Genomic DNA, 22295 nt, shown 5'->3' with positions numbered 1-22295 from the left:
GGAATTTCTGGAGTTTTCTTTCCTATAGATGTTCGTCTGTATTCTTTGGCCAACATCTATGTATAAATGTAGATCCAGGTAGTCAATACGTGTGTCATGAAATAAATGAGTGAATTTCAAATTATAAGTATTTGCCTCTAGATATTCAAAAAAAGCATGAAGTGTGTCCGTGTCCCCATTCCAGATAAATAATAAGTCATCTATAAAATGACGATAAAAAATAATGTGTTCTCTGAATGGGTTAGTGTCACCGAAAATGTGAATAGTCTCCCAAAGTCCCATAAAGATGTTCGCATATGAGGGTGCAAATGACGTGCCCATAGCTGTCCCCTGTGACTGTAAGTAATATTGTTTATCAAACATAAAATAATTGTGCTGTAAAAGAAACATAACCGAATCTAATAAAAAAGTACTCTGTGCCAAGTGTATATTTGAGTGATTAAGAAAATAACTAATAGCTCTAGTGCCTAAAGTGTGATCAATTATCGTGTATAATGAGGTCACATCAAGTGTGACTCACATGAACGTGTTTAACCAATTGATTTTTTTAATATCTAGAAGCAAATCAGAGGAGTCTCTCAAATAAGAGGGAAGTGTTTTAACTAAGGTCTGTAAAAAATGATCCATGTACCTAGATAGACCATCTCCCAAAGATCCAATACTAGATATGATAGGTCTGCCCGGTGGGCAGACAAGAGATTTATGGATCTTTGGGAGATGGTGAAAAATAGGTACGATTGGAAATGGATTATAAAGATAAACCGACTCCTGTTTCGTTAGAACTCCTAGTTCCCTGCCCAGATCCAACAAATCGTGAATCTCCACCAGATATGACTGCATAGGATCTCTGTCTAGCTTACAATATGCCTGAGTATTGTTAAGCTGCCTTAAGGCTTCCGTGTGGTAAGCATCTGTATGCATAATCACCACTGCTCCCCCCTTGTCCGCATTTTTAATGACTATATCAGACCTCTTTTTCAGTGAATATAAATGCGATTGTTCCTCTTTAGACATATTATCGGAAAAAGAGGTGGTGAAGGTAAAGCCTTTAGCAAGAATTTGTAAATCCTTCTCCACTAGCCTCTCGAATGTTTCGAGATGTGGACCTTTGGAAAAAGAAGGACAAAAGATGGATTTATTTTTAAATTCAGTATGTTTTGTGCCACTTAAGAATGAGAATTGTTCCTCTGTATCCACAGAGTCTGAAACTCCTTCTTCTGTAGTCAAATCTATCATATCCAGAAGTACCCCATATTCTCTGAAGGACAATCTATCTTCCCGGGTTTCGTCAATCGCATGGCAGGGATATAAAATATCTCTGTCATCCGATGGAGGAGTCTCAGGAATAACCGTATTTCTTGATGAAACAATTTTTTTCAATGACAATTTCCTAACATATCTCTGTAGGTCAATGACTGTGTTGAACAAATTAAAATCATCCATAAGGGCAAAATTGAGGCCCTTGTTCAAGACAGCCATTTCCCCATCAGTGAGTATTACACCCGAAATATTCAAGACATTGTTGTTATGTGTCAAGGATCGATCTTTCTTTTCTTTAGTGCCCCTTCTTTTGTTCGAGCGCCTTGTCCTTTTAGTTGTTTTTTTGAAGACTTTTGACTTCTAAGGTCATAGGAGGTAGACGCTTCTCCTTGATATCTCATATTTCGGGTTTCATATTCTGTATGATCCCGACATCTATCTGTATCATCATCTGTTGAAAAGGACACTATTTGTTGGCGGTTCTCCCCATCTGAAATGTCAAAAAGACTAGATGTTTCTTGAAATTTGTTTAAATCGATCTTTTCGGTGTTGATTTTTTAGGTGTTCCTTCTTATTCTGGGAATTCCTCTGTCCGAAATCCTGGCAAGTAGGGGTTCTCAATGGCGGTGGTGTCTGCCAGACATAGACCTGATTTTGTTCATAATCGACTCGATCTTTTTGGAATTTCTGTTGTTTTTTAGTCATGATGTCCCCCTCAGCTTTTTCCACATTGCTGGATAATCTGTTATCCATAGTTTGGAAATCTTCCATGTCTTTGAAGGTATTAAGTTTCTGCTGTAGATCTTTGATGTTCTTCTTCACGATAGTTCTCTCTTGAACTTTAGTTTTAATGATGTGGTCCATTAATATCATAGAGCAATCATCTAATATTTTGGTCCATTCAAGTTCGAATTCTTTGGATGGAAAACCAAAGGATGGTGTCTTTTTCACACGAAGTCCTCTTGGTATCCTCTTTGAAATAACATAGTTGTCTAACGTTGTAATGTCCCACCATAGTCTGATATTAGTCAGAAGGATCTTTTCTAATTTTGTGAAGTATAGCTCGAGATCAGAATTATTTTCACAGGTATCATGTATCACATTGTCAAACAAATGAGCTGCTCTACGTTTCCTCCCTGAGTTATCTGCACATTTTTGAACAAATGTAATATTCATAGGATCAGCTGTTTCCAAATCCTCTATGTCCTCCTCCATATTCAAAAATGCACCCGTATACCAATAGTTAAAAAATCAAAAAAGCAGTACACACCATCACAATAAACGTGTGCTGGTCCCAAAGAAAAATAGGTAAATATAAATGCTAAATGTCTCCTTCAAACAAGCAACTGCATAGCAATCATCAGATAGGTATTTAGGACGCAGGTCCAAATAGCAGTGCTCAGTAAGATTGAAACATATGATGGTAATCCGTGTATCAAACCACACATGTCATGGTGTTAGAAGAAGCCAAATAATGCTGAAGGAGATATTGGACCCAGTGTTTTGAAAAACAGTGACCCTTCAATAATTTAACTGTCCATATGGTGGAGACAAATATAAGCATAAGCATACAACAGTCTCGTGCAGTACTCCACAGAACACTGTAACACTGTTTCTGGTCAACAACTCCCCATATGTGATAGGGGAGAGAACAATACTCACAAAACAGCTGCTTCTTGTGTTGCGTGCGTCACGCCGTGTAGTCGTGGCAAAGGAGAATCCTGGGATTGAAGCGGAGCACAGCAAAAGGAGGGGACCAGCAAGGTGTGGGTTAAAAATAGTTATTTATTAAACATGGTATCAGGGAACAAAAAACAAACACTCTGACGCGGTTCAGGCAAAGTGCCCTTTATCAAAGAGATGATTCGCGTCCTGTCCCCCCACAGTCTTATAGAAGGCTACCCGCCCACAAACATTAGTGATGCAGCGTCAATTCTGGCGCGAGAACATATAAAACAATTCTATTGGTAAGACTTTCCTCCAATGAGATCCCTGGAGTTAGTAGGTGCGTCTCATGTGAATGGGTAGTATCATACAAACCTCGCGGTCTCGCAGACAACTCCCCGCCCACAGACAGTGATGACGCTGTATTTATTTAGCGCGAGGGCATCTAAATGGTAAAGCTCTCCTCCAATCAAATCTCTGGAACAAATAGGTGCGTCTCTATCATATCTAGTATTGGATCTTTGGGAGATGATCTATCTAGGTACGTGGATCATTTTTTACAGACCTTAGTTAAAACACTTCCCTCTTATTTGAGAGACTCCTCTGATTTGCTTCTAGATATTAAAAAAATCAATTGGTTAAACACGTTCATGTGAGTCACACTTGATGTGACCTCATTATACACGATAATTGATCACACTTTAGGCACTAGAGCTATTAGTTATTTTCTTAATCACTCAAATATACACTTGGCACAGAGCACTTTTTTATTAGATTCGGTTATGTTTCTTTTACAGCACAATTATTTTATGTTTGATAAACAATATTACTTACAGTCACAGGGGACAGCTATGGGCACGTCATTTGCACCCTCATATGCGAACCTCTTCATGGGACTTTGGGAGACTATTCACATTTTCGGTGACACTAACCCATTCAGAGAACACATTATTTTTTATCGTCTTTTTATAGATGACTTATTATTTATCTGGAATGGGGACACGGGGATACTTCACGCTTTTTTTGAATATCTAGAGGCAAATACTTATAATTTGAAATTCACTCATTTATTTCATGACACACGTATTGACTACCTGGATCTACATTTATACATAGATGTTGGCCAAAGAATACAGACGAACATCTATAGGAAAGAAAACTCCAGAAATTCCGTGCTCAGATCCAACAGTGCCCATCCTAGATCATTAATAAGGGGCATTCCCAAAGGACAATTCTTAAGACTAAGGAGAATATGTTCAACAGAAGAGTCCTTTTTAATCCAAGCGGAAGAACTCAAGAAAAGATTTAGTAGTCGTGGTTATGGAGAGAGGGACCTGGAAGTTGCTTTTGATTATGCATTAAATATTGATCGTAAAGAACTTTTGACTAAAAATAAATCAAAAAATTATAATAATGCAAAAAGAAATATTCATATACAGAATGATGCAACTAGCCAGTTACCACTCTATATAGCCACGTTCTCAAAACAAGCTGAGCAGATCAGGTTTATTTTACAAAAACATTGGGCAGTTTTAAAATTAGATAGAGATCTTGATCCATATACAAGTTCAAACCCAAGAATGTTTTTTAAGAAAGCAAAAACCATTGGGGATCATGTATCCCCTAGCCTATACTGCTCAGCTAAAGATAATGTGAAATAATTACCCAAAGGGTTCTTCAAATGTGGGAATTGCAGTCTTTGCAGGTATGCAACACCAATAAAATCCATCAAGAATATATATACAAATCAAATATATCGTATTGAGTCATTTATGACTTGCAATACGAATTTTGTTATTTACCTGCTCAGATGTGCATGTGGGAGTGGCTATATAGGCAGGACGATCAGAGCACTCAGAGTTAGAATAAGTGAGCATATCCGAAGCATTAAAAACCATGACGATCGATTTCCTGTAGCACGTCATTTTACCACTTGCCCCCTAGGATCACTCACTTCATTTTCGTATAGTGCTATAGAACATGTACACATATCTCCTAGGGGAGGAGATAGTGAAGCCTTCCTCAACTGCAGGGAGATGCACTGGATTTATGCCCTTGGGACATTAGCACCCAAGGGCATGAATCAAGATTGGGAATTTAAGCATTTTTTAAATAGTGTCTTATTCCCATATATATACATACTCACGAATATCTGTATCAGCGATCATCTCCCTAAAAATTAAAATGAATAGTTTACACAAATGAGTTTACAATTGTATTATTGGTCTTTAGACTGTTTAGAAATGTATCATTAACTTTAAAACCATTTACAATGATCATCCTTTCTAGATATATATATATATATTGTGATTATAATTTTTATTTATATATTTATTTTTATTTTTTATATATTTCTTTATCCCTTTTCTTTTTTCCATTGATGGTTATGATGCACTTGTAATAGACAGATGCACCTAAGACAGCATTTATTGTATTATTTGTCGATTCTCTAATTGCATCCATGTGATCTTATAAATATGTTTTTTTTACGAAAGTTGCATCTATTTCTGCATTTCCTCATTGTTCCTCACCTATTCAAGAAACCGATTCTCAGATTTATTCTATCTGTTTTTAAATGTATGTTATTGTTTTCTCTTCTTCTTTCATTGATATTTGTGTTTATTGCTTTTTCTATGCTAATATTTCTGTCCCCGCTGTCAGTCTTTATTAGACTCCTCGTTCCCACGAGACGCACCTATTTGTTCCAGAGATTTGATTGGAGGAGAGCTCTACCATTTAGATGCTCTCGCTCTTAATATATACAGCGTCATCACTGTCTGTGGGCGGGGAGTTGTCTGCGAGACTGCGAGGTTTGTATGATACTCCCCATTCACATGAGACGCACCTACTAACTCCAGGGATCTCATTGGAGGAGAGTCTTACCAATAGAATTGTTTTATATGTTCTCGCGCCAGAATTGACGCTGCGTCACTAATGTTTGTGGGCGGGGAGCCTTCTATAAGACTGTGGGGGGGACAGGACGCGAATCATCTCTTTGATAAAGGGCACTTTGCCTGAACCGCGTCAGAGTGTTTGTTTTTTGTTCCCCGATACCATGTTTAATAAATAACTATTTTTAACCCACACCTTGCTGGTCCCCTCCTTTTGCTGTGCTCTGCTTCAATCCCAGGATTCTCCTTTGCCAAGACTACACGGCGTGACGCACGCAACACAAGAAGCAGCTGTTTTGTGAGTATTGTTCTCTCCCCATCACATATGGGGAGTTGTTGACCAGAAACAGTGTTACAGTGTTACAGTGTTCTGTGGAGTACTGCACGAGACTGTTGTATGCTTATGCTTATATTTGTCTCCACCATATGGACAGTTATGAATTATTGAAGGGTCACTGTTTTTCAAAACACTGGGTCCAATATCTCCTTCAGCGTTATTTGGCTTCTTCTAACACCATGACATGTGTGGTTTGATACACGGATTACCATCATATGTTTCAACCTTACTGAGCACTGCTATTTGGACCTGCGTCCTAACTACCTATCTATTAGACTGATAGTTAATCAATATATACACTGAATGTGTGGTTGTTTATAGGGCTGCGAGTCAGACAGGTTGGCAGACTAGTTTTGTCCGACAAGATGTCATCAGTGACCACGTCGTATGTCCAGGGAACCTTGATGGGTCCCATAAATCTGGCTTTATACTCCTTGGCATTGAAAGTGTCTAATGTGCTTAAGGTGGAATAATCTGCTTAAAAGTTTAATAGGATATCTCCAAATGGGGTGATACACCTGTGTGTGTCACTCTTCAGAAGGTAGTGAAAAGTAAAATAATTAAATAACATACACACTGCGTGACTGGACAAAGTAGCAGACTGCAAACGTCTGAAACTATGTCTCCAACTGTCATGGCTTACACTGTGCTGTTAGTACATCAGTAAATGGTCATAGGTCTCTACAGCAGTGCAGTGCCTTTGATTCCCCCTCCAGAGTGCACAGACACATTTGTTCAGTGTACCGTGTAGCTCCAACCATGGGAGATAGAGTACAGAGTTTAGTCGATGAGCATGGGTGACGGGCAGGAAGTCTCTGTTACCGCCCCCAATGACGTTGGTACGTCTACTGCCGACGTATGTTTCGCTGACGGCTTTGTTGAGGCTGACAGTATACTTACCTTAGTTCCTGGTCTAGCAATATCAGTTCACAGCCACCAGAGTGCTCTCAACATAAGGGTTCATTTCTTTCGTTTAGCTCTTCTCCAATTCAATCAATCTTTTTCTCTTTGTTTCTTTGCTTTTTTTGGGTTTCTTTTTAGTTACATTATTAGACCCCCGCACGGTATAAGCTATATTATTCAAAGTAGATCATTGGAACTATGGTTGTGTAATGGATTTTCTGGCCTGACTGACCCACCCAATCTCACATTGGCCCCTGTGGTCTAACCAGTCCCCATTATATGGTCGTGTCTGGTGGTGCACCTGTTGGCAACAGGACTCCTGAGTCTCCCGCATGATGTTGTGTGGGGAATGCCAACCCAGACAGGCAGCTGAGGTAGTGTGCTAGAGTCCTACCTACATACAGTGCAGCGCCTCCACCTCATTAGGATCTCTGCGTCCGCAAGGAGATGGTTCTGATGAGGAACTCCTTCTTGGTGGTGCCTTCCGCTGTGGAGTAACTTCACACTCACACAGTGGGGTTGTCGTGAAATGGGGCATCTTTATTGATGATGGTATGGGCAGACTGCCCCTCGCAGCAACATCTCAGCCGCTCACCTTCTGTGCTCTCCTTTCTGAAGGTCTATCTGCCCTCCAATGGAGTTGGATCACCTCTCCCTTCAGGGAGATCACCACCTGTGCCAGGTCCCTGGACACAGTGTAGGCCCTGCCAGCCTTCTGCTGCACGTCAGGCTATTTGCTGCAGATCACGTTAGATTATCCTTGACCTTGAACATAAACGTGCATACATGCTGAACACACTAACTTTTGGCAGTGCTGTTCCTTATATACCCAGTAAATGGCTCCACCTCCTGTGTCACTAACAATGGACACAAGGTCTGTTACCACTCTCCTCATGTACATATGACACCTCACCAGGGTGTGAGGGCAAACCTCCATGATTGATGCTGGCAATCCTGTATACTTACCAGGCTTACTGCCAGCATGAGAGAGAACTGTATACCATTTTTATCACATGGCTACAGTTGTAACTATTTATTATTATGGGTCTGTAGTATACTACGTGATTATCTGTACCTATAATATGTGGTAAAACCAGTATTGTGAAAAATCTGTAAGAGAAAAACATATGTATCTACAGCGGTAAGGAAAATAGAAAAAATAAAAAACCCTTCAATAAAAATATTTAAAAAAAAAAAAGCAAGATGACAACAAATCACAGAATATTTACTGGTAGGAAAATAAAGCTAGGGCCAGATGACACCATTGTGATAATGTGAAGCTGGTTTACAGAAATGATAGTAAAAGGCGTAACCCGTCCGGGGCTGAAAAAGTGGTGCTGTGTCTGATTTAAAGCTACATTCTTGATCATTGCGGGGAAACTCGTTGGACAGTAGTTAACAAAGATTTCACCCATATTTGTGTTGTAACAATAGGAAGGTGGAGGGGGGGGGGCTTTCTAAAATAACCCCCTTTTCTTTAAAAAGAGAGTTACATTGTGAATTTGTAGCAGTAGTGGCATTCTGGGTTTGACAATAAAAAAAAACCGTAGTGGTGCAGCATACTGTATTTTGCCAGATCAATGTCAGATGGGGCCAACAAACACTGTGATTGAGCTACAAGTTGCCTTATCTAAGACCCCTGCCCTGCTTGTGCGGTCAGAATGCATTGCCTCTGCAGACCACCAGGTGGCGACCCACATATACAGTACTACATGTCTCCATGTACAGTTTTGCGCCTGCAGCCTCCAGGCGCACGATGGCGCTGCTTTACTCTCCTCCCTGCCCCGTGCATTGGGGTCCAGCTTTTGCTACTCTCGTCATCGGCGGCGGAGGCCGGACGCACCGAGCTGTCTTTGTGTACCCGGCCGGAGCAGCAGCGAGGAAACTCCGGTGAGATCCCGCCCCTTTCCGGGCCGCCTCCGACACACTAGCGGGGTTAATCTCTTTCACACACACATCCGAGGCTGGCGCTATGCAAATAATGATTGTATGGAGAGGGGGCAGCAATCACCTTCCATACAGTATATATTTATACACTCACAAACATAGTTAATTATACTCCCCTCAAGTATCACTTATACTTGTGTATATATGTGTTATATATTCAGTATATATGTTTTTATTACTAATATACACACACACAAACATAGTTAAGTGTACTACCCTCAAGTATCACTTATACTTGTGTGTATATATCTATAATACTGTATATTCAGTATGTATATATATATATATATATATATATATATATATATATATATATATATATATATATATATATGCACAAACATACTCTAATATGACAATTTAATTTATTATTACAGCACAAGTTTATTGCCTCGACCTTTCTCATGTATGTGTGTGTGTATATATATATATATATATATATATATATATATATATATATATATATATATATATATATATATATACACACACACACATATATATAATGTGAAGCTATGTACATTAATGGCGCTATATAAATAAAGACATACATATCTATTAAGGTGTACAGTACTGTATATCTGTAAGCTAAAGTTGGGGTTCTGAAACGTGCTTGCAAATGAGCCACATTAATATTATGTAGGGTTACTATACTCTGTATATTTGTGTATGAGCGTATAGAAATGTAGATAAATCCACACACCGGAAGTCAACCTGTCACAGACTGCTCTTCAGTACTGATTTGCTGGTATTGATAAAAAAAAAAGCCCTGACAACATGAGTTATAGTATATTGTACAGTGGTTGCGTGAACCAGCACGAAGATCTTAAGAGACCTCCTGGGGTCTCTAGGCCACAGTGTAAAAGTCACTGGAGTAATGCAACACCAGAGATTCAGGAGATGCCTTGCAGTTCCACAAATGTGAGCTGGTTAATCTGTGACAGGCTTTTTTCAGACACTGAGTGTTTATTAATTAATGAAATGGCACTAACTTTGAAGTGATGTGTGGTAAAGAAAAGGTAGAGAACCCTTGGGATATGTGTATATAACTTGTTTTCTTATGTCGAACAAAACTCTTATGTACTCTTCAGACATATGTACTTACATCCACTGTGCAAATTGTGCACAGAGATTTACATCAGACAAGAACGGTTTTGCCCACAGGTGAGACTATATAATTCCCTTTCTTTGCAGTAAAATCAGGCTAAGGCTGTGCTTATAGTGACGGCGAGAACGACGCGTCAAATGCATCGCGTGCGCTTATAGTAAGGACGGCGCGACGGCTTGGTCGCGATCGCTGGAAGTCATCACAATTTAATTTTTCCAGCGATCGCAGCCTGCCGTCGCCGGCACTATAACTGTAGCCTAAGAGATGCATTGTGAGCATACATCTCTCTGTCAACGCATCAAGCTATTTTAACACCTCACATTAGCATGTTATCTGGGGAAGGGTTATGTGGAGAAAGGGTAGAGTTAACAATATTTAAGACATCCGCGACCAGACGTTCCCCCCACAGTAATAATGACAATTTGGGTCACATCACCTCGCAACTCGTGAATGGGGGCAAGTCATAACTCACAATAGGCATTTGAAATATCACTGCTCACACTATGTCCTTGTTTTCCAGGTGCCTCCTCGCTGCTCAGGCGGCAGGGGGATGAGGTGCTTCTCAATCAGTCGACGGTGTAAAAAGAGTGAAGGGACCGTTGTGACATCTGTGCACAGGGCATGCCTTCTGCCATTGCGAACTAAAGATGGGCATGCGGATCAAGCTGCACAGCAGCGACCACCCCAGCAACCTGCTGCGGGAGCTGAACAAATCACGGCTGTCGGAGACACTGTGTGACGTCACCATTGTGGTGGGGAACCGGTCCTTTGCAGCTCACAAAGCTGTCCTGTGCTCCGCAGCTGCCTATTTCCAGAATCTGTTCTTGAGCGCAGAGTTGGACGCTGCCCGCACCTACGTGGTGGACTTCATGACCCCTGCTAACTTTGAAAAAGTACTTAGCTTTATCTACACCTCGGAGTTGTTCACTGACCTCATCAATGTGGGGGTAATTTATGAGGTGGCAGAGAAACTTGGAATGGACGACTTACTGAGTGCCTGCCATGCAACTTTCCCTGACCTTGAGGGCTCCTCAGGACAAAAGAACCAATGTTCTGTGTCCTCCAGCGAGGGGCGCTCAAGCACTCTGAGTGGTGCCTCCACAGAGCAAAATCAAGTAGAGTCACGAGGCAACGGGTTGGATAACCACCTTCCCGCAACCGATAAGAATTATGGTGGCCAAGCAGGTGGGACAGGTGGTTTTAAAGGGGAGGAACAGGAGGCCAATTTAAACCAGGCACCGAGTTTCCCACTGCCAGCAAAGACTGAAGAGCAAAGCACATCAGTGAAGTACCAGTCCCCTCAGGGTTCAGTGAACACTGGACTTGGTCCCATAAGCACCTGTCAACCCTTCAAGGTCCAACACAACGGTGACTACAGCAAAAGCGGGTACTTCTCTGAGGATGTTCCTCCCAAGGAATCTGTAGCAGGATTCGGGGCAATGGGAGATCTGCACCTGGATGAGTTAGAGGAGGAGGAGCTGCAGTTCGATGACGGCGGGGATGAGGACTCTGGGCCTTCGGGGGAAGTTATTGAACTGAGCGATGGCAGTGAGGATGAATTGCTCTTGTTTGGGCAGGGAGAGGGGAGAAGCAGCAAAGCCATGCCCTGCCAAGTGTGCAAGAAAGTGCTGGAGCCCAACCTGCAGCATATTCGGCAGCATGCCCGGGAACATGTGGATCCACGAACTGGCAGCTGCAAGGTATGCCAGACCCGCTTCCACGACCGCGGCTCCATGGTTACCCACGTCTTATCCCACGTGGGAATCTTCCTTTTCTCCTGCGACATGTGCGAGGACAAGTTCTTCAGCCAGTGGCAGCTCGCCCTCCACCGGGGGCAGGAAGGTGCAGCATCAGAGCACAACATCATCATCCATCCTGGACAGCCTCTCCCAGGGGAAGTGAACACATTTGCAGGGGCAATGGGCGCAGAGCTGCCTTGTAGAGCCTGTCACAGAACCATGCTACGTGACTTCCACTCTGTACGCTCTCATGCTCTGGAGCATCTTAACCCCAAGGGGTTGTCCTGTGGATTGTGCGAGCAGCGGCAACCAACACTATGTGCGCTGATGTGGCATGTCTTATCCCACATGTCCATCTCTGTCTTCTCCTGCTCACTCTGTGCCAGCAGCTTCCTGGACCGCCACCTGCTGGAGAAGCACATGGTTGTCCACCAAAGCTTGGACGAACCCCTGTTCCGCTGCCACCTCTGCTCCCAGGGATTTAAGTCGGAGTCGGCCCACCGTCAACACCTGGCCCAGCACCGGTGCGGCAGCATCCCAGCAGATCGCCAAGGGTTCTCTGAGTTCCCCATCATGCAGCTGGCAGCGTCTAAGAGAAAGGCCTCTGAAGATTTTGCAGTAGATGACCTTTCACTCGCGGGACAAGCAGGCCACAGCAAGTATACTTGTAAGGTGTGCGGGAAATGCTTCTCCCACACCAGTGAGTTCAACTATCACCGGCGCATTCATACCGGGGAGAAGCCGTACCAGTGCAAAGTATGCCACAAGTTCTTCCGCGGCCGTTCCACCATCAAATGCCACCTGAAGACCCATGCGGGGGCTCTGATGTACAGGTGCACTGTGTGTGGACACTACAGCTCCACCCTTAACCTTATGGGCGAGCACATTGCAGTGCACCGAGGAAACTTGCCGTCAGACTTCACTATTGACCAAACGTTCATGTACACTATTCACTCCAAAGATGCAGACAAGAGCGCTGACAGCTGATGTGTTTTACAAGGGAGCGGGTCAGGGGGCTGTGTTTTTACCATATTTTATTTTTCAGTCCCCTTTACATTGTAACAGACTGAACTCAGCTGAGGTATTTCCATGTTTATTTATTGTATGTTTTCTTAATCTTCACAGTTTTCTCTTCTCCTTCTTTATTCATTGTAATTTTAGAAATCTTCTTTTGAAGAGTAATCAAACCTATCCCATCTTTGATCCACAATGATAATGGTTTGTAGTCCAGTTAACTTATTTAACATGTTCTGATGAGGCTTATGGAGTCTTTACTGCAGGAGTTTAAGTTAGTGAGTATTTCACTAAAGTTCTAGTTTGGGCACTTGAAACCACTCTTTAATAACCTAATTTGCTGCCATGGAGCTGTTGGTTAACTCCTTTTCAGATGGCATAGCTGACGGATACACTGACTGTGGCAGGATTGAGCAAATAACGGAGTAACTGAACAGCATTTTGTTTATACACTGTCATTCTTTTGGTTCGCACATGTCACATTTTGCCAGTTGAAACGTACCTTTTGTTGCATTTGTCTCACGTTTAGACCAGCCTTAGACCAGGCTGACCACGTTTAGACCAGCCGCTTGCCCGGAATAAAGGGCGATTTATGTCAGGCGAGTATGTGACTGTCTCCTCTTGGCTCCCTCCCCTCTTCCTACCTCCTTCCACTTTCCGGCTCACAGTGTTCGCGTCAGACCATGATGCCGTCATGAACTTCAGGTGGGAGGGAGAGAGAGGGAGGCAGGAGCGGGGCTCAGTGTCTTGCGGCATGACTGTGATCCTGGGGCCACTTGTATGCAGGCGTAATCCTGTGAGCGGGGAAAGCGGAGCAGTGAGGTAGAGACTTATACATTGCCCCTACCGCATGTCTTCCCCGCCCTTCCAAATGCAGTCTTTCCTGCCAAGTTAATTGTATCTTCCTAGTCTGCACATTCCTTGTCTGTTTTTAATCTTTTCAGTCCTGAAGAGGTGTTAGCAGCAATGGACTTGTGGCTTAGACCCATTTAGTAGGTATGGCCCAAAGACACCTATCAGCCCATTCATGAGCTTGTGTTATGGCTTAGCACTGCTTAGTAAATATGACCCTTTATCCTTTCATTCAGGAGGGGTTTTCAGAACTAGATCGTTCCCATGAAATAATCTGTAAATGAGCCATGAGACAGGAAGGATCAATGTGTGGTCTATATACTTAATATGGCAACATCATATCCTTTTATCATATTAAATGGCCGTTTATCATATCCTATCCTTTAAATGGCCCTTCTGACATTAATTCACATGCCGTCAATCAAAAAAATTACTCAAAAGGCTATGGATCCTATTTAGTACAGTATAAAAAGTAAGCTTCAGCATCGAAAACATTTTTTGGACCCCGAAATATGCACAATTTTTAAGGGAAGAGGCAGATAATTTGCATTCAAAAAGCAAAAAAAAAAAAATGTTAATGCGAACCCTGTAATACTTTTCTTCTTTTTCACTAATTTCTCTCATCACTGTGGAAGATGCCAGGTGTATATTGATTTGTAGTATATACCTGGCATAAATGAATAAAGTCTGGACTGATGAACTCCTTGGTAACTATAGTAGTCATGAAGGTATGCATCGTGTGCTATGGCAACCAAGGTGTTAATCCTGAATCCTTACCTCATCCTAACTATCTACTCATTGCATGCCATAGAGGCTAGTAAGGCATTGCCAAACAATGTTTTACTAACTGGTATTGCATTAGTCACCCCAGGGGGAAGGTGGAAGTAGTTAATCTGCCATCCCCAGGCACCTACCCCCACTATCCCACTCAGCATATCTAACCCCCCACTATCTAACAATAACTTCAAGCCTATTAGCCACAAATGGCTAATAGCTCTGTATGTCAAGGTAATACAACTATGTAAATATGTGTGTGTGTTATATATATATGTGTATATATATATATATATATCACACGCGCGCATATATACATGTATGTATGTTAACATATTACATTAACATGTCTATTTGGCGCATTTCCGCTTGCCCTTTTCTTGTTTGAATAAATGCAGCAGTTCCTTACCTTTACGGCAATTCAATTATCTAAGATGCCGATCAATCGGTGAAGATCTGTCTTCCCAGGGCACGCAATATGGCTGCCTATTTTACAAGAGCAAGTGCTGTGGTTTCCTAAATGGTTGCTATAGCAACCCAAGGAAGCTTAATGCATAAAAAAATCATTAAAAAGGACATTAAGAGTGAGGAGGTGGGGGATGCAATAAGCATTATTTAATACTACACAAGTGATCTAGAAGAAGAAAAAACCCACATGGGATTTTAAATGAAATGCTGCTTCAAATAAAGGGGTAATTAAACCTTTCAGTACCAATAAGGCTACCTAATCGCCATCTATGTTGAAGTCTTCAAGAGGCTTCAGGGTCCATGACCCACAGGAACTAATCCACTTGAAAAGAAATACATCCCCAAAATTAATCCATGTGAAGATAAAAAAAAAAGAAACCAAATTTCATAGCCTTTTCATTGTCCCCTTCACACGAGAAAAAATGCTCCGCCAAAAATCCATCCTGATGCCTCAACAGTCTCATGTTTAAACCTTTTCTTTTATCTTCGTGTTTACCATCCTTCCTTGCATGTGCTCTTTCCACCGACAAGTGAGGTGCCATGGGCAACCCTTGCACAAGATAGGGCCTGTCGCTGTCAAGTATCACATTTAAAGAGGTCACATGGGAAAACTGGCAAAATCAAATTGCTTGTTTTACCGAGTGTTTGCTGCCTTGACTGACGTCAGGCATTGGGAAGTGTGTTTTCCCACTTCACATGATCAAAATTATTTCAGTCCTCAAAAGGAATTCATTTCGTACATGGGGGAAAAAACGTTCCCCATTGTCTGATGTCATCACTAACGGCAGCAAACACATTTTAAAACAATCAGGTTGTTTGGCTGGCTTATCACGTGACCTCTTTATACATAACGTGATAGAGCCAGGCCCTGGTTAAGGGCTGTATTCTCCCATATCACATCAGTCTTCAGCAGGAGAGACGTGTGAGGAAGATGGAAGAAAAGATTTAAAGATGGAGAAATAATTTGAAATTAACTTCAAGCAACTGAGAACCAGAGGACTTTGATCAACACTGAGGATGGTTGGTGTGGGGCAGGATGGCTCTGGATTATAGTAGCCCATTAGGCTTTAAATTAAGCCGTTGTTGAGGCCTCGGGATATATTTTTGGCAGACCGTTCTTTTTATTGTGTTTTGGGAAGACTGTTAAGAAGAGAAGATTAGGAATTGATTGCATTGAATTCATTATTGGGATTAGCTCCTGTAGGTTCTAGACCCTGAAACCTTTTGAGGACCTCAACGACGATGGGGTAAGTACGTTTTTCCTATTATTTACCCCATCAGTGCCCAGGCCCGCCAATGGGTTTCTCGAGGCTCAGGACAGGAGTTTCTGCCAGAGCCCCTCTGTATTGACAGCCTTGCGAGATCCCCACCCCCCTTTTCTCACACCACCTCGCTCTCTTCACTCCCTTCTATTTCATTCCCCCTTCTCACAGCCCACTCACCCCCCAATTAATTTATTTCCCCCCACTCTCCCTCCTGTCTTTTACACCCCCACTTCTTCCCCTCCCTCCTCAAACTCATTAACCCCCCTGCCCCTCCTCACACTCATTAACCCCCCCAGCCCTTCTCACACAACCCCGCCTGCCTTTCCCCACACTCATTAACCCCCTGCCCCTCCCCACACTCATTAACCCCCTTCCCCTCCTCAGTTAATAACCCCCTCTCCCTCTTCACTGTCAACAACCCCGTCTCCCCTCCTCGCTCACAGACACCGGCCACCACAGCGCACACTTAGTTTGGGGGGAGGCCTCCCGTGCTGGGCGGATGCAAAAGTTAGTACCAACTTCTGAGCGGGCTCAACTTCCAGCATACGGGGTGGTGCTCGAAGTGAAGCCCAGCTGGCAGCCAACAGATGCGGATTTTGCGCCTAACCTCTGGCCGGATCCAACTACAAGTGCCAGCCAGCTGGCCCCCCTGCAACCACCAGGCCCGAAACAGTTGTCCCGGCTCTCCACCCTGTTGGCAGCCCTGTCAGTGCCAATAAGGCAATCTAGACTGTCTGTCTATTAGAGGGCCTATGTAGCCTTACTGGTATTGAAAGGGTTAATGGCCCCTTTAATACTGGGGGGCGGGAGAATTTTGCTGGGGGACGCTGACGGTTGCAGAGGCCCCGTGCTCTTCCCCATGGCATTTAAATTAAATGCTGGGGGATCGCGTGAGGCCTCTGCAACACTTCACTTACCGGGATTCAGCCGGCTGTGATGCGTCGCCATGGCAACGCGGCGTCAAATGACGCCATGTGACGTCACACGCGTCAAATGAGGCCACGGGTCATGTGACCCCGCAGCATCATTTGACGCGGATACCAGGTGTGGGGGGGGGGGTGTGTGCGAGCGGGACAAGGAAGACGGGGCGCAGCAGGAAAAGATTGCGCTCCCCTGCTTTAATATGTTGAAATGTTAATGCAATGTGTTATATGTACATTTTGACATATGTTCAATACAGGTACAGGTATAGGAAATCTGTACGCAAAGCTACATTTGTAAATGATTTTTTTTTATATATATTATTGTTTTGGATTTATTACCATGGCCTACAGAGCCATGAGTCATTTTTGGCTAATAAGCTGGTAGCCTTTGTTAGATGAAGGGGGGCTAAGTGGGATGGGAGTAGGTTTCTGGGGAGTGAAGGGTAAGGCCTTCATTACCACTATGATTAGTAATGGGTTAATGTAATTGTGATATTGTGTGTGTTTTTCACCTGGTCCAATCTTTCTATTTAGTTTTTCTCCATATAGACGTCTTAATTGGCTGATTCGCCAGCCTGGGCAAGCTACAAAAAAATCTGATCCCGAGGGCTGTGATTTCGTTATCACAGCCCTCCAGGATTTATTGAATAGCGTGTGAATGAGTATTTTCATGAAAATTACTCATTTGCATAGTAATTTCCTTTCGGACGAAGACCTCTGTTGTTTCATGGGGCTACTTTTGGGTTCTCTTAGAAGTTTATTGAATAGGAGGGGTCTATCAGTATAAAGCTAAAGCCCTTTCGGACTGTATTCCGAAAACAATCAAAATTGTAACAATTGTCTTTTGTAAGGATTTAATCATCAAAATCAGGCAAGCCTGAAAGACTTCGGCCTTTCGCTCCTTAAATTCTAACTCTTAGATGTTATTGGGTATGCGTGAGCCTACTTTGTGGTTCTCAGTTGTGTAACATTACATGTTTCAATTGACACATCGTCTTTGTAGAGGTAAAAATCATTAACTTCATTCTTTAAGTACAGTACTGAGGAAAAGTCGATTAAATGTTCTTTTTGACAGGAAAAAATAATCTGTATTTAAAAAGAAAGGTATTTTGATAGGACTAGTTCTGTTGATTGGGTGTCTGTAATGAGTTTTTCAATAGAAATATCAATACATTCAGGAAGTGCATTTAGTGAGTTTTGCCAAAAATGCACTTAATGAGTTTTACCTCTACAATGACGATATATTGTATGGTCTATGTCGTCTCAAAGTCATAATTAATCTGTTCATGTCTGACTTAGTCACAGCTCACTGCAGCAGTTAGGTTACTACTGAATAATATCACAAATGGTGGTCATTATCTAATATTTATAAAAGTTGTGCAAGTATGTGGGCTGTTTAAAATACATTTGTTGCAGAAATCATTGGTAAACGTTTCTCAGAAGTAGAAATGTATTAATTGATTTCACAGTGAAATAATAGCAACTAATAACTTGGACTGAAAAAGATGGACCAGTGCTATCCAAAGTTTGTAAATTCCCAATATTGTCCTCTCAGATCCCTTAGAGCAGGGGTTCGCAAACTTTTCCCCCTGAGCCCCCCCCTGCTCGCACCCCCCCTTGGCTCCAACGCGGCCCCGCTGCATCATTTGATGTCGCATTGCCGTGACAACGCGTCGCTAGAAGCCAAGGTAAGTGAGTTACAGAGGCCTCGTGCGGTCCCCCGGTATTTAATTAAAATGCCTTGGGGAGGAGCGCGGGGTCTCTGTAACCGCTGCGCCCTCCAATTTCCGCAGCCCTGCCTTAGAGGTTATTCCATAAATATGAATTGTGGAAAACTTCAGATGATCTATAAGCATCACCCGCAGGCTAAGAGTCGAGATCATACCCAACTCGACATAAGCTGTGATTTCCACTTTTATCAAAATGATGGTCGATACAAAACTGTTTTAAAATATTTATTTAGTTGTAATTCATCCACAAATACAAGGGTTCAAACCCCTGCTGCCAGGTTTTCCTGTGCCTAAACTCTGGCCATGTACAGTTTTTAGTATGACTAGATGGAAGGATGCGGAGAATATGGTGTAATCTATTGTAATTTATAATATTTATTAGGAATCCAGGAAGCTCATCTGTAGAGAGGGGGAAAAACGGTGTTTATTGAACTTCTAGTCCAGTAGCAATAAATACATTGCATCTGGCTTTATAAAGTGTAGCTTGCTGTTGCGCTCAAATATTTCTTAAATGTCATAGTCTATCATGTAATTTACAACTCGCTGCCAAGAGGGTCCAGTAACACATTGCAACAAAGAGTTAAATATTTACATGGTAGGCCAATGTACAACCATCTGTATCCAGACTATTTTCAATGACCAAGTATTGAGTTTTTGATGCCACATGCCAAATTAAACATGTCGCAAGTTATTACAGGCTTCATAATGTCATCATCTCTGTGCTGTACCTTGGCCTTCTTATCGTTCACTTTATTTATTGCGCCTTCTCTTTCGTGTTTTACATCCACGTCTCTCTGTTCTTTGCACAATTTCCTGCTTCTCCTCACCTTCCCACTACAGCTCTTCTTACCATTAACTTTATCCTTCCAACTTTTGGTGATGACTCCTGTGTTCCTTCTTGATCTACCGTACCATAAACCAATTATCTGTCTCAATATCTGTTCATTGTTTTCACTTCTTTCCCTTCCATGTTTACCCTGTCCTTCATTCTCGCCTTTACTGTAGCTGAAACAAACCAAATAGTTCTAAAGAAGTGTTCATTATGAGCACTTGTGTGTTTTTTTTATATTCATATGGTATGATCTACAGGGAAATACAGCATTTGATATCAGATCACGATCCCCCGTTTACTACCTTTGAAGTCAATGGCAGTTAATGTGAGATCGATCATCCAATACCCCTTATTTGACTTGATTCCTGGTCTTATCTGTTTACATCTGTGTGGCACCCTTAACATAATGTATTTTTGTTTTTTTGCTTAAATGGAAAAAATAAACATTTCTGGAATGCTGCCATGGCAATGGGGAAATCTTCAGGTCCAGAGTGTAAAGGCAAAATGAAACAACATATCCCCCAGGTAGAGAGCATTGTTGTTCTCTCACGTCACGGGCACATCGCTCTAAACGGGGTACGTGCCTTATCCAAAGTGCCCGTGTTCCCAATGTATCATTCTGCCATTCAGTGATGCTAACTACCCAAATTAACTTTCCCTTTGTCCACATTCCCCAGTGGGAAGAAACGAGCGCAATCATAGTCTTGGACTCTCTTGAGTCAACTCACAACCTGATTTCTCTAAAAATACCTGTTAAAATGTGAACCAAAAGTCACCAGTTTGACCGACACTGTTTAACACTGAAATGCAGCAGTCACAGTTAGCATAGCAGTTCAAGGCTATAATTTCAGCCTAGTAATCCCTACAAAAACGGTACATAAAACGAACCACTTCTGGTAATGCGAAGTTTAATTCTGCACAATGGCCACTGGAGGTCACAATTGGTACAGGAAAATTATATTCTAAGCAAAGAATAGTATCTCATATTGATTTTAATATGCACAATCCCTGTTAACACATTCTGTTATTCGTTTGAAATAGAAAATTATATATTAACATCAACATTTTTAAGGCTGTGTGTGTCTAATTGATTGTATTCAGTGAAAAATAAATTTTAGGGAATTTAGATTACCTCTAACCATCTCTGTTTTTTTACCTTATGGTTACTGTAGATATTAACTTGTTAATATTAAACATTTACTGATTACTGTAAAGTTTTGTATATTTTGTAAACATTTTTAGATGTTGGATTTTTCTTTTTGTATAACAATGTGTGAGTTTAATTTAGAATTAAAAAAAACAAAACAATTTCACATCGTTTCATAATGTTGTTTTACTTGAAATGTCGACTGCTGACCAAGTATCCAGTCGTTTAGTAAAATCCTCTAGTAAGGTAATGGGGTTGAGGATAGGGAGCTAGAAGAGATTATTTGTTTTTGATCATAAAATCAGATTATAGATGGGTATGTTTTATTATGTAAAACATTTTTATTTTATTAAACTTTGGTAAAAGAAATGCACTATTTATATTTCAAGTGTAGTGGTTTCATTTCTCCATATTTCTTTTTTGGTGGGAACTCTGCTTTTAAGTTCTTTTCACTTTAAGAGGAATGAGCTTTTGGAAGTATACGGAGATAAGGAAATCATATGAGGCACTATGTTTCATTATATTCATTCAATTTAGCAAAGTTAATATGTTCCACAGGTTAACCCTATTTTGTCCTCATCGCAAGTGACTGCACGAGATGGCTAACCTCTATCGAACATCAGAGTCTGAAGATCACCCTGTCTTCCTGTATGTATTTATTGCAATATACAGTAAGTGGTTGGAACACGTGCATCTTGTTTATGAATCGGTCGGATGATCGGTTTTGTGTGTCAAGATGTTGCTTTTCTGAGCTACAACGTGAACAGTTTGCATTGAACAATACAGTAAGCAGTCACAACTAATAGCTACTATTATAGTCATGGTGAAACGGGGCCGATGAGTCACAAGGCTGCCCAGCTCTAATAAACAATGGCTGCAGAAAACCCTATCATAGATTGAAGCTGATTCCTCGAATGTCTACTAGAGTGCTGCACAACATCAGAAAAAGAGAGACTGAATACAGGACAATTCATTTGAGGGAGAGGTTGTGAACCACAGAATGGTGTTGGGGGGAATTTTTTAGTCTGCCTGGTGGTTCACAAAACTGGATATATTGTTTCTAGAAATAGGACCTTTTTTTCTTGCTTCAGTACCTTTTCCCGGCAGTTGTGTGCCATAGATGTGGGCTTTGCTAGAGCAACATGCAGCAGGACTATATTATAAATAGGTTATCAAACTGTGGATCCTGAAATCCTCTCCTGCCTAAAACTTTTCTCATTCGCTGCCCCACACCTTTGGAATGTCCTTCCTCAATATCAGGCTGGAACCCTCTAGGAAGCCAGCAGAGGGATTTCAGCAGGGGAGACGCTGAGACAGATTTACGAAAGCGTAAAGTGATTCTAACAGACCTTAGGGTACATTGTAGAAGAGACAGGAAAAAGGTAGGAAAGTCGGACAGTAGCAGGTTACAATAGTCGAAACGGAAGAGAATGAGTTTTT

At 41.8% G+C, this 22295-nt stretch overlaps 1 protein-coding gene across 2 annotated transcripts; it reads left to right on the top strand.

Annotated features, from left to right (window-relative positions):
* The first annotated feature begins 8841 nt into the window (after nucleotides 1–8841).
* Nucleotides 8842–21021, top strand: ZBTB39 (zinc finger and BTB domain containing 39). 2 transcript variants are annotated; one of them, XM_075591476.1, is made up of 3 exons: nucleotides 8842–8946; nucleotides 10095–10167; nucleotides 10632–21021. In XM_075591476.1, the coding sequence occupies exon 3, from the start codon at nucleotides 10759–10761 to the stop codon at nucleotides 12835–12837; it is 2079 nt and encodes a 692-aa protein (XP_075447591.1). In that variant the 5' UTR covers nucleotides 8842–8946; nucleotides 10095–10167; nucleotides 10632–10758; the 3' UTR covers nucleotides 12838–21021. The 2 variants fall into 2 exon arrangements, with proteins under 2 accessions (XP_075447591.1, XP_075447590.1); XM_075591475.1 differs by lacking the exon at nucleotides 10095–10167 and having other exon boundaries at nucleotides 8847–8946.
* The last annotated feature ends 1274 nt before the right edge of the window (nucleotides 21022–22295 follow it).

Source organism: Ascaphus truei, chromosome 3 (genome assembly GCF_040206685.1).
Source record: "Ascaphus truei isolate aAscTru1 chromosome 3, aAscTru1.hap1, whole genome shotgun sequence".
Taxonomy (NCBI): Eukaryota; Metazoa; Chordata; class Amphibia; order Anura; family Ascaphidae; genus Ascaphus; species Ascaphus truei.
The sequence above is the reverse complement of the archived record's forward strand: the minus strand, read 5'-3'. Positions and strand labels throughout refer to the sequence as shown.

Coding starts and splice junctions, on each gene's coding strand:
- ZBTB39 (XM_075591476.1), top strand. CDS start 10,759: ATGGGCATGCGGATCAAGCTGCACAGCAGCGACCACCCCAGCAACCTG.